Source organism: Gavia stellata, chromosome 21 (assembly GCF_030936135.1).
Source record: "Gavia stellata isolate bGavSte3 chromosome 21, bGavSte3.hap2, whole genome shotgun sequence".
In the NCBI taxonomy this organism is placed as follows: domain Eukaryota; kingdom Metazoa; phylum Chordata; class Aves; order Gaviiformes; family Gaviidae; genus Gavia; species Gavia stellata.
Window position 1 is genome coordinate 6,115,254 of NC_082614.1, and position 15,752 is coordinate 6,131,005.

The 15,752-nt window shown below is 46.2% G+C and overlaps 1 protein-coding gene across 3 annotated transcripts; it reads right to left on the minus strand.

Annotated features, from left to right (window-relative positions):
• Positions 1–2,265: 2,265 nt before the first annotated feature.
• Positions 2,266–14,532, minus strand: SMARCB1 (SWI/SNF related, matrix associated, actin dependent regulator of chromatin, subfamily b, member 1). Of its 3 annotated transcripts, none has more exons than XM_059827610.1 (10): positions 14,365–14,532; positions 12,559–12,670; positions 11,529–11,537; positions 10,515–10,644; positions 9,783–9,920; positions 8,982–9,109; positions 8,249–8,415; positions 7,613–7,803; positions 3,583–3,714; positions 2,266–2,627 (listed from the first exon to the last, which is right to left on the minus strand). In XM_059827610.1, exons 1-10 carry the CDS (start codon positions 14,455–14,457, stop codon positions 2,588–2,590), a joined length of 1,140 nt encoding a protein of 379 aa, XP_059683593.1. In that variant the 5' UTR covers positions 14,458–14,532; the 3' UTR covers positions 2,266–2,587. The 3 variants fall into 3 exon arrangements, with proteins under 3 accessions (XP_059683593.1, XP_059683591.1, XP_059683592.1); XM_059827608.1 differs by lacking the exon at positions 11,529–11,537 and adding an exon at positions 11,961–11,990; XM_059827609.1 differs by lacking the exon at positions 11,529–11,537.
• Between the last annotated feature and the right edge of the window lie 1,220 nt (positions 14,533–15,752).

Sequence of the window (15,752 nt, forward strand, 5' to 3'; positions counted from 1 at the left end):
TGTCTGGAAGTAGCGCTTGATGCTAGTAATAAAGGCTGTCTGCACATGCAGTGTAATTCCAGTCTTACGGAATTTTTTGGTTCTGAAACATCTGAATTTTAGGGGAAAACTAAACAAGCTAGTCCCTACCATGAACAGCTGTGCTAAATGGATTTGATCATTCTTGCTAATGCAGTACACACGTGTGCTTGTACCAGACCTCAAAGCCTTTGGAGTAAATCTGCAAACATTTTATCTTAGGATAGCTCATTTGGTAATGCTGCTGTCTGCTCAGTTAGACAAGATTGCAAACCACCCCTAAGAGAAATACAGGTAAGTAACAAGCATTCAATTAAAAATTGCCCTTACTCCCACCTCATCTGTGGGCTTCCCATGAAAACCCCTTTTCTATGAAAAATCAGACTTCATTTGAACAAGCTATTTTGCTGCACCTAATTTACTTCTAGAAGAGGATGAAAGAACTGTGCAGATGGTAATCTTCTTCTAGAACACACAGCAGTACTAAGGGCTAAGTCAGTCCCAGACTAGACAAGTACTTGCCACGTGCTTTGCTTGTGACCCAGTAACACAGAGCTGCTGTTTCAATCCCTGGAAAGAGTTTGTCTTTAAAGTCTGCATTCTGTTTTAAATTACTTCTGAGATGGGACTTTGAAATGCAAAAGCTGGGCTACACTTTTAGCTAGGGTACTAATTAACCTAAGGAGTTGTGATTATAGAGCAAGAAAGCTGCTCCCTAGTAGTCCTAATACATGGAGAAAGCTGGCTGAAGTTCTTATCTTTCTGGGACTTGCCCCCCTGGACTGTCCTGCCTTGCCCCTGGCTGCTTGGAGAACAATTCCTACAGCCTCTCTGGAGCTTGAGAAGCAGATGGAGGTACCTGTAAATCCACTACAGAAGCTGCAGTCGTTGTGTGTCCATATCTTGTTGTGAACTTTAAGATTAGGTAACTGCAAGCTTCACAGCAATTAAAATTGCACCACAGATGCTACTTTAAGGCTACAGCAGTTTCATGCTTGTTTTGGTCAAATTGTAAATAGTCATATCAAAGAGTGGCTGAAGCGTTCTCAGGAAAAGTTGCGAGTTTTTATGTCCATAAGGCAAAATGTGTTCTACACAGGAGGCTAAGATGCAGCAGGAGACCCAGGTTTTGTCTTGTCGAAATAACCTTTCAACCTCTCTAATAAGGGATAGAATGGTTATCCTGGCACAGGAGCCTAGGATAAGACTGCAATATTATTGCTAAATTGTTAATTCCTCATTTCTGCAGACTAACATCTGGAAGAAGTTCCCTCCCACCCAGGAATCACAACTGGCTCTGCTATTACTCAAGTCTAAACATGATAAATTAAGGCTGGAAAGTGTTTTTTGACTATGCTAGCAGTGTAGGTGGATCAGCAAGGATCATAAAAACTACTGGCTTTATCGTAAAGGCCTGAATATAACTGTCAGCAAAATCTGCCCTGCATTCAACACTCATCAGTTCTGGCAGTGAATGGCAGGAACTCTGTCAAAGAGCTGGTGTACCTCAACAGCAAGGTAGATTGTAATTAGTTTTTTAAGCAAGCTTGAATTTTTTTAATCTCACTTCAATAGATTTTCTGGTTGTAAACTCTCCAAGGAAAGAGAGGCTGTTTCTAGGGTTGCAAAATTCTGACACTGTAGTGATAAGGGTATTTAAGACACCCACTTTGCTTTGGGTGCTCTATGCACTGTAACTGGCAGCTATGGGGGCTGCCAATGACTGCAGCAAAGCCACTCACTGAAGAGAAGCTGCAGTCCCAGTGACTACCAGCTTCAACTTTTTTACCAGTTCAGAGATGGTGTTGTTTTCCAGATGCAGTCTTCACAGAAAAAAGGGTTCACCACACACCAGGCTGATATCTGACAGAAATGAATATTAAGTTTGTGACTTCAGTTAAGCTGTTCTACCCTTGTCAAGGGAGCCAGCTGAACACCTCACTGAGTTCATTACAGACTGCACCAAGCATGGTAACAGACCAGTCTTTCAGAGAGGTGTTTGCTTCTTCCAGTTTTAAGTCTCATTCTCACTTTCCCCTGCAGCAAAAGGTTTTGGGCTGTTTTATCTGTTGAAGTAAAACACTCACTTTCTGCCATGCTTCAGGAAAACCAAATGCACGTGAGTGTTCAGCATTATACCTAAGAGTGTTAATACTAGGCCCCAAGACTGCTCAGTTACCGGAACAGCATGAAACATGGTGAGATTCACTATTCATTCAAACTTACTGAACTCAACCTAAGTAGTATGCATTCCTTTTATTTAAAAAGTTGTCCTATTAGTGCACATTGCACCTATACAAAAGAATCTTTACGCTGTCCACACACAGGTATATAAGGGCTCCAACAGCTGCCACAGGTCTCAGCTAGATCACGTGCTAACACAGCAGTCTTGGTACGTGGCATTTAGGTGGAGGGGGTGGGGGCAGAAGGCAGCAGTACTGGGAACTCTTGGCAAGTGGAATGTGTGTCCCCTTCAGGGACAGAAAGACCCCTGCCAATCCTGGATCCATTTGGGGAGAGGAGTAGGGATAAAGTCTGTAGGAAAAGCACCAGTGTCACAACAGGAAGATTACCAGGCTGGAGCAGTATTGGCCAAACGTCTCATGCGCCTAGGAGAGAGAGAAAGAGGTACAGTAAGTGCTGTGTTATAGTCATGTGAAATCTTATTAAAACCAATACTTTTGAGGAGGCTGCCGCCGCTTTGTGAACTCTGTAGACAGATTTATTGGCTAGACAGACTTCCTTGGTCACTCGAGAGTGCCCCTGTTGATAAGGCTAAAGACACTATTTTCAGTAACGGCTTTCAGCGCATTTTTGCTCATTAACTTGGATTGAACTGATCACTACTGAAAACTATTCAGACAGCCATAGCTGAGAAGCAAAATAATTACAAATCTGTTAATCAACAGTAAAAAAAAATCCAGGGAAAGAGCTAAGCCAGCATATTTACTGTTCCCACAATGTATCTTTTGGAGAGATTCTAGCAGTTCATTTATACCTACCAGGAGTGTTTTCACCAAGTAGGAGCAAGTGCTCTCAACTGCTTGTCGAACACTGCTCAGTGGGTCTCTGGCAGGCAGAGCTCCTCCTGGAATCACAGCGGTGCTCCCATGCTATCAAACAGCTCAGCATCAGTCAGGCTGGAGCTGGGAGCCTGCCCATTCCTACATCAAACAGCACTTTACCCTACATAAAAGGAAGTCTTGTGGCAGGATTCTAGGTAGCATGACAGTGCATGAAACTCCAATATTTATGATGAATGCCTTCCTACAGAAACAAATCCCCCTGCACAAACAGAGAGCCCAGGGAAAAGAAAAAGGGGGGGGGGGGGGGGAAGGAAACTTTTTCTCCAAGCAGGAGATGGTTAAAGTAGATTTAAATGTTTGTGGAGCAAGGCGGTAACAGTTTAATATCCTGAAGCTAAAGGGATATGAGTTTCTGTTGTGGTGTGCAAGTTTGAAATCCTGCCAGTTGGCTCTCAGCAGAGAAAGACACACATCAAAGCGTTTAACTTCTGCCTTAGAGACAGGCCAGAAGGAGAACTGTCTGAACGAGTGGCAGCACCTTGTATTTCTGTCCTGGTCTCTGATCTTCTTCTCCATCTCGGCATCTGTGAGGGTTTCCAGAAGAGGGCACCACTGGTCAGCATCCCCCGTGTTGCGAATAGCAATTTCCACAGTCGGCAAAGGGTTCTCACTGTATGGCAGGACAGAAGGCAACAAAGCAACATCCATCAGTGGTCCTAGAGCCCTGCTCTGGGTTACCAGCCCAGATGCAAGACACAAGGACAACAGAGCATCATTTACAGTGTTTCAGACTGAAGCATTCATGCTTAGCACCACTTAGCACAGTCTGGTTCCCAGAAGCACATCAGCGGCTGATGGTCATAATCTTGTGGAGCCTGAAGTTTCTGGGAGACCAACTACAACCATCTTCTTTCACCACCAGAGAGGGGTTGGTCAAAGCAACTGTAGCTGACACAGTTCTCTCCCACAAAGGCCATTACGTAACTGGCTGACAGCGTTCAAACCCAATAAGCACAGGCAAAGTTTGTACCAGTTTATTAGTGCTGGGAGCACTACTCCCAGAGCAGCAGCTGAGCAGGGACTGTTAACAGGGCTCTTTGTCTAACTGCCGTTCTGCAACTCTAACTTCCTAGCTGTAGTTCGCCTAGTACACCTCCGACAGCTCTTCCCTGGCAAAAGTCTGGCTTTCTGGGAGCCTGGTGGGATGGGAGCCTGATAGCGGAATAGGCATTGTTCTCCCAATTGCCATGGAAAGGGTAGTCTTTTAGGACCTGCTGTTGCAACCAGAGGCTGTGGCTACTCCCTGGACAAGCAATGAAACACCAGATCACAAGATCTGCTTCTCAGAGATATCTCTGCCCTGACCAGCTGTATTATCACATGCACAAAAATATTTACTGCTTCAGCAGCCACTTTTCAATAAAAGTCAACAGGAACTGACCAGGAGTAGCTTCCCAAATATTGACAGTGGAGCCGGAAGCCCAGCATAAATACAGAGGAGCCTCAGAATGTAAATGTTTGCTTTGAATTCTAGAAAGTGCTCAGCCTGAGCTGCACTAAGTGTGTCTGTGAGAAGAGCTCTCTGGCAGGTGTGCGCACACATCCGGTCCCCTCCCCAGGGACATGCCTCTGTGCACAGGATTTCAGTGCTCATGGGCAGCCCTCTCATTCCCCCAGGAAGGAACTCAAATGCTAATCACCACGGGAACAGACAACATCCATATCAAAGCTATTAATCTAGAATAACAGGTCTTCAAAGTAATGCTACAATGAAAAATTAATCCAGGGCCTTTGGTATCTGATCCTGTGAGGAAGCTTGTCAAATCTACTTCCAGTGCTGCTGAAGTCTACTAAGCAACACTCAAAAACAAGAGTTTCATCTTAGCCCCTGATTGCTACACATTCCAGACTAAATACTACCTCATTTACTATGCTTAACACTGAGCACCCACTAGAATTAAATGGGGGTTAGCAAGCCAGCCTCATGCGCATAGCTTAATTGCAAGCCAACTCAGATATCACACTTCTATAGCACAGAATCAAAAGATAAACTGAAAAAATCCTCCCTCATCTCCCAACCTCCAAAGTAAGATAGCTCCCCTCCCCTGTTAATTTTTGATCAAGACAACAGTGCTGCTGGCAGAATGACTGAAATGCACTGTCAGCTGCAGGATTCCCAGTAGAGCAAGACACTCCCTCTGTTAGGGTCCAGGCCTTTGGCAGTCGTGATCCAGGCATGCCAACAGGGCAGGAAAACATCTTCCTGTGGAAAGGGTAACTCCTCAGGCACGCGGGTTTGGTGTGTGAGAGAACATATGCCATCATTCAGGTCTCGGAGGCAAAACTCTGGCTATAAGTGCTGTGTGCTGCCACTAGAAGCACGCAGTACCGAGGTGTGAAACACCGTAGCACACCATCCCCCTGGAAATCCCATAAGCATCAGTTACCTGTCTGCTTCCAGTCCTGCCCCTTCCATTGGGCTTTCAGGCTCTCCTTGTTTTGCACAGAGCAGGCCAGCTGGAAGAACAGCCCTGGCTTTCATCAACTACAAGACAGTTTCACCTCTCCCTCAGATGATTAAGATGCACATGATTTTCAAACCCCCAGTCCCTCGAGATATTAAGGTTCTTTTGATACATCTAAAGCAGACCCCTTCCTTACATCAGTGGAATTATTTTGGAGCAACCGCCACTCCTGTGGTTTGGGAATTCAGGAACTAACCAACCACAGAACCCAAATATCATTAATCACTGTAAGGTTTCAAAAGTACTCCTTTGCTGGAAGAAAAAAGGGAAAAGGAGGACATGTTTGTACTATGATACAAAATGAGGTTTAAATTAGACACGAGCTGTTCAGGGAGGAAAAACACATCTATGTACTTTGTTCTGTTGAGGTTCCCTTCCTAGCTTTTGATTCTCCCCCTACACTATTGCCACAGTCTAAAGAATGCCTGAGATCTACCTGTTTGAACTACCCCTAAAAGGAAGGACTCTTTAGTAACTATGGCCAGATATACTTTCTAGAAAGAATAGTGTGAAGTTGGCATTAATATGATATATCTGAGAGAGCCTGGGCAGCACCGACTAAAACTTTACTTGTTGCAAGTTACAGAGACTGATAGGAAGCAAAGGAAGAAATTAACCGCCCTCGGAACAGTTAACATGTACAGAGATGTTCTTAACTCAGCTACCTGCAATACATGGAGAAGCACAGGAAGGAGGGAGAACATTTAGTGTCCACTAATGTGGACAAAGCCTGCCTCTGATTCACCAAGTGACAAGAGTTAGGAACAAATGCTCTGTGGGTTGGAAGGCAGCATGCTAAAAAGTCAAAGTAAATTAACTGGGAAGGTAAAATAAATTGTGAGTAGAAAAGAGGACTTCCTGGCCAACATGGTGTGAACAGGGCCACCTCTCTACTTCAAGGAGGATATGAAGGAGAAGGCTCAAACTCCTGGGAATGCTCAGGCAACAAGGAGTCCTACTACACCTCACGGAAATGAACTCACTCCCTGCCATAGCTAGCTTAAACTATAGACTAAAGCCTACTTCACCTTGGCTCCAAGGGCTGCATCTACAAGCAGGGGCACTTTAACTCTCTGCTACTGCAGGCCACAATGCAGACAATGCTAGCTCACTTCCATCATAATACACTCAACAGCAGGGAAAGAGAGGCAGTACTGTAGGTATCAGATGCCCCACAGTTTCCAGCTCCTTCTCGCTTACCCCCACACCAACTAATCATTGCCCTCTCCCTGAGGTATGGCAGAGCTGGGCATGTTTCCCTTTGCTGCCCAAGCAGGTCATCATGCTTCCTTGAACTGACCTCTACAAAACTGGTGTCAACAGTACCATTCCCTCACCTCTCCAAATACATCATTTGCTGAACTCCCAAACTTCCTCAACTGTCACCATGACCTGAGGTCAAAAAACTTCCCAGCGCACATTAAGGGATACTTGCAGCCTGCAGACTCAGCAACATGCTGAGGATAACATCAGTACAGTACCTCACCACAGAACACTGCACAGCACAACTGGAAACGATTATCATTAGGAGACAAGTTACAAAGCTGACTAATCAAACCTGACACTGCTGCATTCCAGCTGTGAGAAGGGCCTGTGATCAAGCCAAATTTAATGTCAGCCAGGATAGAAAGCTACAGTTTCAATCAGTCTTAGTTCAAAACACCAAAGCTTGAGACAGTGGATGGCCCAAATCAGGCAAAGTTGACGAAAAAGAAATGTGTCTGGTGCTCATCATCAGCATACATTAGAAGAGGGAGACACAAGGTATTCAGTCACTGTTCATTACAACAGCCTTTCATTCTGCAGCAAAAGCTGGTATTTCATCAGTATTTGGTCCTGAAATGTATTAAACCCAACAGGAAAAAGATACTTGAGCACAAGTACAAAAAATTGTAAGGAGGACAGAACGGGTACAAGCCAAAAGGACCAATTTCAAACGAAACTTTCTGCATCAGGTTAGCTGCTCTAAGATTCATTGATGCAAACACCCATGAAGTACGAACACACACCCACAGCCGTACTAGGAAGATGACAGTTCTGTACCTGAAGGCGTATGTCTTCTGATGCCAACTCAGCTGTCCCCGGATGCTGTAGGCAATAGTAGTGACAAACTCCCCGCCCAGGCCAAGCTCTGAGCACAGCTTCAAGGCAAACTTCTCTGGTGAATTCTCTTTCTCTGACATGTCCCATTCAAACTGGTCTACAAGGGAGATGTTCCCTACGTGGATGTTTAGCTGGAGACAAGGGAAGAAACAGGTCATTTGTTTCCATTCTCACAATCATTTGTCAAAGGTAATTTAACTGAGGAGGCAGAGGCTGGAAAAGAGAAACAGAGAGGTAACTCCTAGTTCGTTGCATCTGCAGAGCTCCTTAACCGAACTCTTAATTCCAGTAGCATGAAGACAACTCAGCTTTGCTCACCAAGGTTCAGTTTTTCCAAAAGGACTCGACAATGCTTTCACTGAACTATTTCATCATGTCAGGGGCTGGCACGTGAATGTTTAGTAATCTGCCACTTTGATTCTGTTCTCAATACAAAGGACAAAATGCAATCTAGACACAGGACTGGAATTAAGAGCTCCTTCACTCTGAGGGAAGCCTTTGTACTCTTCCTCCTCCATAACATAATCAAAGAAACCTAAATGGTTCAGCTCTCATTCTACTGCCTTCCTGTATTACCTTAATAATAACTCGTTGGTCTGACTGATCTTCTAGGATACTGTCAGTCGGGTACGACTCGATCTGTTGTCGGATGGCAGAGGCAATAGCAGGGACAAAGGTCAGAGGATTCAAATCCAGGTCGTCACAAAGAATCTCAGAGAACATTTCTGGGGTCATTAGCTTTTCTGATACAGAACAAGAATGAACAGACACTGTTAACGTTCTTAGAAAACAATGTCTGCCACTTGCAAAATACACAAAAGTAATCCCACAGCATGACAAAGGGAATCCCAAATGCGTCATCTTTCCCTTTTAAAAGGGGTTTGTATCAGGTTTGTAAGGACATGCACACTGACACAGGGACTTACAGCCTTCTTCACTTGCTCCATGGACACAACATAGCTATGGGCTAATAATCCACACACATAAAGAAGCCATACACGTGAACTGTTTTGTATTTAAGGTATCTCAGCTAAGAGAATAGTCTCGGACCACTGACCTGATGAACTGGGTCAGAATAGGCCAGTTAAACTCTTCAGATTACATGTGTCCAGGAATGACTGCAACCCATGGACGTGCCAGAGCATTCAGTAAGAGACATGAGAGCTGAATACAGTCAGAAGGGGGAAGGCTTTAAAGTTTTGTGTGTATGGGGCAAGGACATGCACACTCATGCTTGTTCTCTCTTCATATTTGGTGATGGATACAACTATTATCTCTCCAGCCTGAGGAAATTCTCCATCCTACATACCATTCATGTTCCACGTAAACGCATCTCTCAGTTTCTGCCCATCAATTTCCATATCAAGCCTGATTGGAACCAGAACCTCTGGCTGGGATGCATTCTCATGGATCACTGCTGGGTCATGGTCATCAAAGCTAATACAAAGAGCAACAACATGGTATATGCAACTAGCATGACACATCTGGCATCCATAGAGGGAAGGCAATGTTTGTTGGAAGCAGCCCCCACACTCCAACTCCCCCATCAGTCTTTAGACAGACTCCTCAATGCACGCTTACAGGGCTATGGCAACCAATACCAGCTTATCACCTTTTACCTCTATCATAATACATTCCTGCAAATAAACCATGGAAGCTTTCTAGGATTAAATTTTATCTTGGTTTCCTCAACTTTCATAATGGAAAATAAAAAGTTAGTCATGAGCCACAGCAGCATTTTCCATTGAATAAGTTAGATCAAAGTTACTAGAGTTATGTCAGCGAGAGGCAGCCTGTCCTTCATAGAGAGGGTTTGCAGGCTCCTCAAATGACAACTGCTCAGCAAATCAGCAGAAAGTAGGAGGAACTCAGGAAAAGAATGAACCATCTTCCTGACAAAAGGAAAGCCTCCTCTCTGAGCCATGGCTGGGCCCTGTTAAGAAAGGGCCTCAAGACATACAGTTGAACTGAGAACCGCCAAATTAGCGACCTGTAGGTCTTTTGTCAGTTTGAGATGAATCACAACATTATAATAACACATCAGCACTACCCTGGCAGCGCATCATGTTGCTAACCATTTCCACTCTTCAGAAGCAGGAAGCTGTCTTACCACAGAGGGAATGTCCTCTTCTTATCCCTGCCCATGCGATTTCTGTTAATTGTTGTTGAGCACGGCACTGCATCCAGGTGATGAGAGCTGTTGGGCAGGGTCGGCACCCACTGGTTGTTCCTCTTTGCCTTCTGTTCTCTGAAGAAGGAGACTGTATGTTAAAACAGACCCTGAGCACCACTGCTACTACTTAAGGAATGGTATAATTTTAAAGTCCTACTATGACCTCCTGCTATTTTATTCTGGAACCCTCAACAATATTGTTCCACTGAGAACTCATGTTCCACACTAACCTCTGGGAAGCCCATTCTCCAGTTCACAGTTATTCATCAGATACGAATCCAGGTGCACCATTATAAATACTAGGTTCATATTTGGATTTTCTGTCTATACTTTATAAAGGGACTGCTGATAAATATGCCGTCTCCAGAAGACAGTACGTGCAGAGAGTGTGTTCTGCAAAACATCTGTTACAGCTGGAATGCAGTAATTGCAAAAAGAGCTGTATCATCAAACACTTATATTTTTCTTCCTGTTGTATGTGGGCACTAACCCAATCCTTACGCTCTGGAGATCTTCAGTTGCCCAACACTGCAAACATCTGTTAGCACAGACTGGCAAGCACCCCCCTGCACAGTGGCCTGGGTTTATACAATTTCTTGCGCTTCCTGCCCAAGCTGACATCTTCCGAGCAGCTCCGTTCTGATCTCGGCCCTCACCGACGCTGGTTACCTGAGGTAGGTGGGAGGTTCGGTGCTGATAGACACTGCCTTATACTTCTCATCGTTTCCATCCAAGATCTCTTCCACTTCAGAGGCCTTTAACAGCGTCACGCTAGTGGCTAATGTTGTATAGCCATGATCTATTACCAGGAAAGATGCCAATAATTAACATGGAAAAGTACTACATAGCAATGTAGCATTAATAGGCTGCATAGTGAAAAGCCCTCCCTGCCACTGCAGGAGGGACTAAAATAGGTTACCCAGTGGTAGGAGTGTGTGCCCCAAAAGTCCTTTGGGCTTCATTTATCTTCTCGTAGACACTTAATTTTCAAGAAAGGTTTTGACATGGCATTTTGTACACATGGGATAAATGGAGATGACAAAATTTTCCACTGTCATTTCTGAGTTGCCAGAAGCCTCCACTCTCCCTCACACACCAGGATGCTCTGCTACTGAGGTAGATCACTTGCACTGGAGTGACCAGAAGCCCAGCCACAGTGCCTGGCACTAAAGAAATATAATCTGGTTTTGACATCCATCTAAACAGCAGGAATACACGTGACTTTCTTGGGAGCAGGGATGGAATGTCTTCATTAATACATGGCAATCCCCACCACAAAGCCTAGAGAAGAAATACAATTCTAAAGACAAAAGCAGGATGACACCTTGGAATGGTTGCATAGTGATAGAGCAAAGATTTGCAGAAGGCATCAATACCTCTTTACCTTGTACAGCTACCCTGTTTATACGCTATTAAACACACCTTTCATTTGGATTAAGAGTCAAGACACAGGGAGGGTTAGAATTACATGAGCTTCCCTCAGGTACTACCACTGGATGAACCTCCTTCTTCCAGGGTGCAACTTATTTATAGGCTCTGGTCATTTCTGTTATGAAATTTACTTAAGGTGGAAGTGAAAGCTACAAAAACAAAACTTCATGGAAAAAAGTCCTTAAATCCTCATAATTGTTAGATAAACTTTAAATCTAACATGCTTTTACTTAAGGAGAGGAAGAGAAAAACAATTCTTTCCTACCCTGAGTTGCCCTTTGCAATCACATGGTTTAGCTCTGCACACCTACATCTGCCAAAATGATGTAAAATATCTTCCACAGCCTTCTGGGAGGAAAAGCCCAGAAAACAATAAATCCTCAGTGGACTTAAAGGTTGGAAATAGAGAGGCAATGATCAACAGAAAAACTGGTAAGACTTGGGAAAGGGGGAGAAACCTCAGGACAGCTCTTGCTGAATTAGAGGACCATCTGGATTTGAGAGTCCTGCTAAGGTTCTGAGAAAGAAGAGTTAGGCACGTGATCAGGATGCACAATTAGGGCGACCACAGGGAGAGATCAGAAGAAGAAGATTAGACATTAATATATATTGTAATAACACCAAAGGTCACAGTGGAGATTCTTCCTCTAGCACAGCTAAGAATAACACGCAGATAAGACTTACATCTTCTGGGACTGTGAGACCGCTGATTTTCTGTCAAAAAAAGAAAAAAAGAAAAGAAAGCAACAGGTCAGCAGGATACTTGGAGGAAGGAGACCTCAGTCCAGAATGAACCATTTATTTTTATTATGCTTTAGTCTAAAGAGTGTACAACAAGTCATACTGCTAAAAAACTTAACTGCTTGTTATTAGTCTCCCACCAAAAATAATACCGAGGCACCTGTATTCTCACTGTGGCAGTCGCATTCCTGCCTATTTGACAGAAGAGACAAAAATGCCCCTCTGTCTATAAAAGTCTCTTCTGGAATATGGTATTGATTTTGAGATGTGGCTTTTGCTTCGTGATGAATGCAGCCAACCCTAGGAAAGCCATGATGGATGTTTCAATTTTAGAACATTTTTCATCAGCTGATGTTTGTTGCTAGGCTGAACAAGGAGCTACCGCTGCCACCGCTGCAGACTGCTCCATCACGGGGGCAATCTGAAGTGATTCGCCCAGCCGTAAAGGTGCAGAAGCTTCTGAATTGCCAGAGCCAGTTTTTCAAGGCAAAATTTTGGATTTCAGATAAACATTACTGGGAATGTTTACTCATCCCCTCACCATGTGAAGAGGCCACTATCTTCTTCCTTTCTTCCACTGTGGCTAGTCGCCTCCAGAGCGAGGGATATCTCTTGTACAGGGAACCCCGAAACATACGCAAGTAGTTTCCCACCTACAAGAAGAAAAGTGGAGACGTGGCCTGGTATTCCATTTAAGAGATTTTTAGCAGAAGCTGAAACAAATTCAGCTCTTTGTAATGATAAGAGGGACCTCTTAAGAGGACTTTTTTGTTTTGTTTTTCATGATAGACTGACTGCACTGGGTTTGGCATCACATAGCACTGCAATTTTTGCAGCAATACAGAAAAGAAAATTTTTTATCAGCACTTATTTCACTAGTCCAATACGAGAAAACTCCCATCTGTTGACAAGAATCTGTTTAATAGGAAAAAACGTAATTCATTTTCATGTATCTTTGAATGATCTAACCTTTATTTCAATTTCTGTTTCAATGCACAATGCTCAGTAGGAATTAAATCAAACCAGATACCCAGCTCTCTGACAGTTATCATTTTCACTTTGAACCTCTGTGCCATGTAGACATTGCTTGAATACAGCAAATGCCCAGAGACTTGTCTTTTGTTTTAAATCCTTTAAACATGTAAAATGTGATCGCTGCCAATAATCCTCTTTCAAATTTACTCACCATCTGTAAAGCAGCTCTGTTCTTCCTGGCACAAGACCCTCACCTGTGCTGAAGGCTACAGCAGGACTTGCTGAACAACAGAACTATTTCTAGACTCTGAAATCAAATTTTTAGACTGGTAGTACACTGGCAGACTGCCACACAATAAGGTTTTTATTCTTTGTTTGACAAGACTCATTTTGATCTTAACACCTATTTTCAGGTAATTTTTAATTGTATCTGTTGCTCTACAGTGCTCGTCAACAGACAAAAATTAATGGTAGATAAAAAAGGCAACCCTTTTTCCCCTTCCACGTGCCCGGTATGGCAATCTTGCAGATTAGCTGACTGCAGTTACAGTTCTTCTTTCAAACTTTACATTTCACATGAAAGATCAAGGGGCCTTTAGGCCCTGCTCAACCTATACAGCTGGCAATTTAACTTATCCATTATTTCCTTTTTTGCATCAAGGGGGGAGCTCAAACATTTTTTTCCTGTTTCCAACTGTGATAATTTCCCTGGTGCTGAAGCACTGATGTTTCTTGCTTCATTAAGGCCAGTCTTCAAGGAAGCAGAAGAGAGAATGTAGTGTCAGCATATACCCTGGGGTGCTAAAATGCTGCACCCCAGCATTTGTTGGCAAAATTCATTTGTATAAGGCTAAAGGAGCTGCACCAGCTTATTTTGGTGGTGTTAGTAAGCACAAAGGCCTAGGTGTGGACTTAATTACCTCAGAGCATGTACAATAATGCAGAATTCTGAACAAGCATGCTACAAAAATTCATAAATGGAGTATCAGGGAGCAGGGCCTCGAATGGGGCTGTGACCAATGAGGATCCGGTCTCCACATCCCCCGCGTACTCACGCCTGTCTCAAAGAGCCGCGCTTACTGGGAGCACTGGTCCCAGCACGGCTGAGGCCCTCGGGCAGAGCTCACCGTCCGGCCCCCAAGCAGATCCCGGGGCCCCGCCGCCCCGGCAGCGCCCCGCAATCGGGGGGGCAGAGGGGACCCGCAGGGGCTGGAAGGCCTGTGCCCCCCACGCCCGGGACTCCGCTGCCCCCCATGACAGGGCTCCCCTCAGCCCCTTCCCCACCCCAGCCCGGCCCGGCCCGGCGCCCCGCTGCCCCCGCAGCCTCCCCCGGGCCCGGTTCCCGCCAGCGCCGTTGTGCGCGAGGCCGCACCTCGGAGCCGATCATGTAGAACTCGCCGTCCTCCTCCAGCTGGAACTTGACGGGCTTCTGCCCGAAGGTCTTGCTCAGCGCCATCATCATCATCGTGGCGGCAGGAGGGGGGCGGCGGGAGCGCCCGACGTCCTGAGAGGGGGCCTGGGGGACCGGCGCCGAGCGGAGCGACGACGGGCTGCGCCGCGGCCTACTCCAGCCGCCGCTCCACGCATGCGTCAGCGCGGCGCGCCCGGCCCTCCCCCGGTGCCGCCCGGCGCTCACGGAGGGAGGGGCCCACCGGAGGGGCGGCCTTCAACGGACGGGCAGGCGGCGCTTAGAAAAGGGGCGGTTTATTGGTGCGGGGCGGTACATAAATACACAGACAGTACTCACACACGTGTGTATGTACGTGCAGGTGCGGAGGAGGGGCTGTACGCGCTCTGCAAACTTTTACAGCGGCGCTCGTGAGGAGGCACCGGCACCGAGAGCCCCGGGGCTGGGGTCCCTGGCACCCCCCGCGCCCCCGGGCCGGCAGCAGCCCGGCCCGCTCGCTGCGGTGTCGGCAGCCGGTCAGCCGGGGCGGGGAACGGCGAGGGGCAGGGGTGGGTTGAAAGGTGGGAGGGAGGCACTGGCCGCGGCCCCTTCGGTGTTTCTTGGCGCGAGGTGATGTAGCAACGAGGGGTGTGCAAAGAGGTGGAGCGGGGCTGTGCGGCGCCAGCCCCCAGCCTGGTGTCCGGGCGGACTGGGGACAGTGGTACGAGACCGATCAGTGCAGTCGTGAGCACCCCAGGATGGGGAACCTAACTCGGTACGAGCAGAGGGAGCGACGGGGCAGTGTCCAGCACTGGCACCCAGCACCGTGGAAGGAAAGGGGCCCCTTGTCTATATACAAATCAGTATAAAACCCTAATGCATACTAGTGATACAACATAGAACTGGGAGTAGGGCTGCGGCAGGGTCCTGGCAGTCTCCACTGCAGCCCTGGTGAAGCGACCCTGGCAGCAGCCGCACGTCTGCATTCCTCCACAGGCAGTCAGTGTCCTTCCAAGCCCCTGGCTAAGGCTGAGAGAGGTGTCTCGGTGGAAGCCCTCCTCCTCCCAGGCCAACGTCTGGAGCAGCAAAGCGCTGCTGTTGTGAGCTATGTAAACATAGGAAATGCCGTCAGATCGGTTCTACGTGATGGGGTCCAGGTTAATTAGGAGAGTGTGATTTTGTTCCAGGCTGGCTTGATGGCTTTTGGGATGCTATTGCTGGAAGAGCATAGCCACGTTAAGGGTTTGGTGGCTGCTCTTGCCTGCAAAGAACATGGCAGATGCTTTTATATTGATAGCAGCTGAAGCTGGGGCTGCTGGAACTTGAGCAAACTTTGTCACTTGTTGTGACAGACACATGTTGTGTCAGATGCT

Excerpts from the sequence above, each read along its gene's own strand:
- SMARCB1 (XM_059827608.1), bottom strand. The coding sequence starts at position 14,457 with ATGATGATGATGGCGCTGAGCAAGACCTTCGGGCAGAAGCCCGTCAAG. Across the intron at positions 9,110-9,782 it reads AAGAGGACATTCCCTCTGTG|CTTTGATGACCATGACCCAG; the intron begins GTAAGACAGCTT and ends TCTTTGTATTAG. Across the intron at positions 3,715-7,612 it reads CAGAAGACATACGCCTTCAG|TGAGAACCCTTTGCCGACTG; the intron begins GTACAGAACTGT and ends CCTGCCATACAG.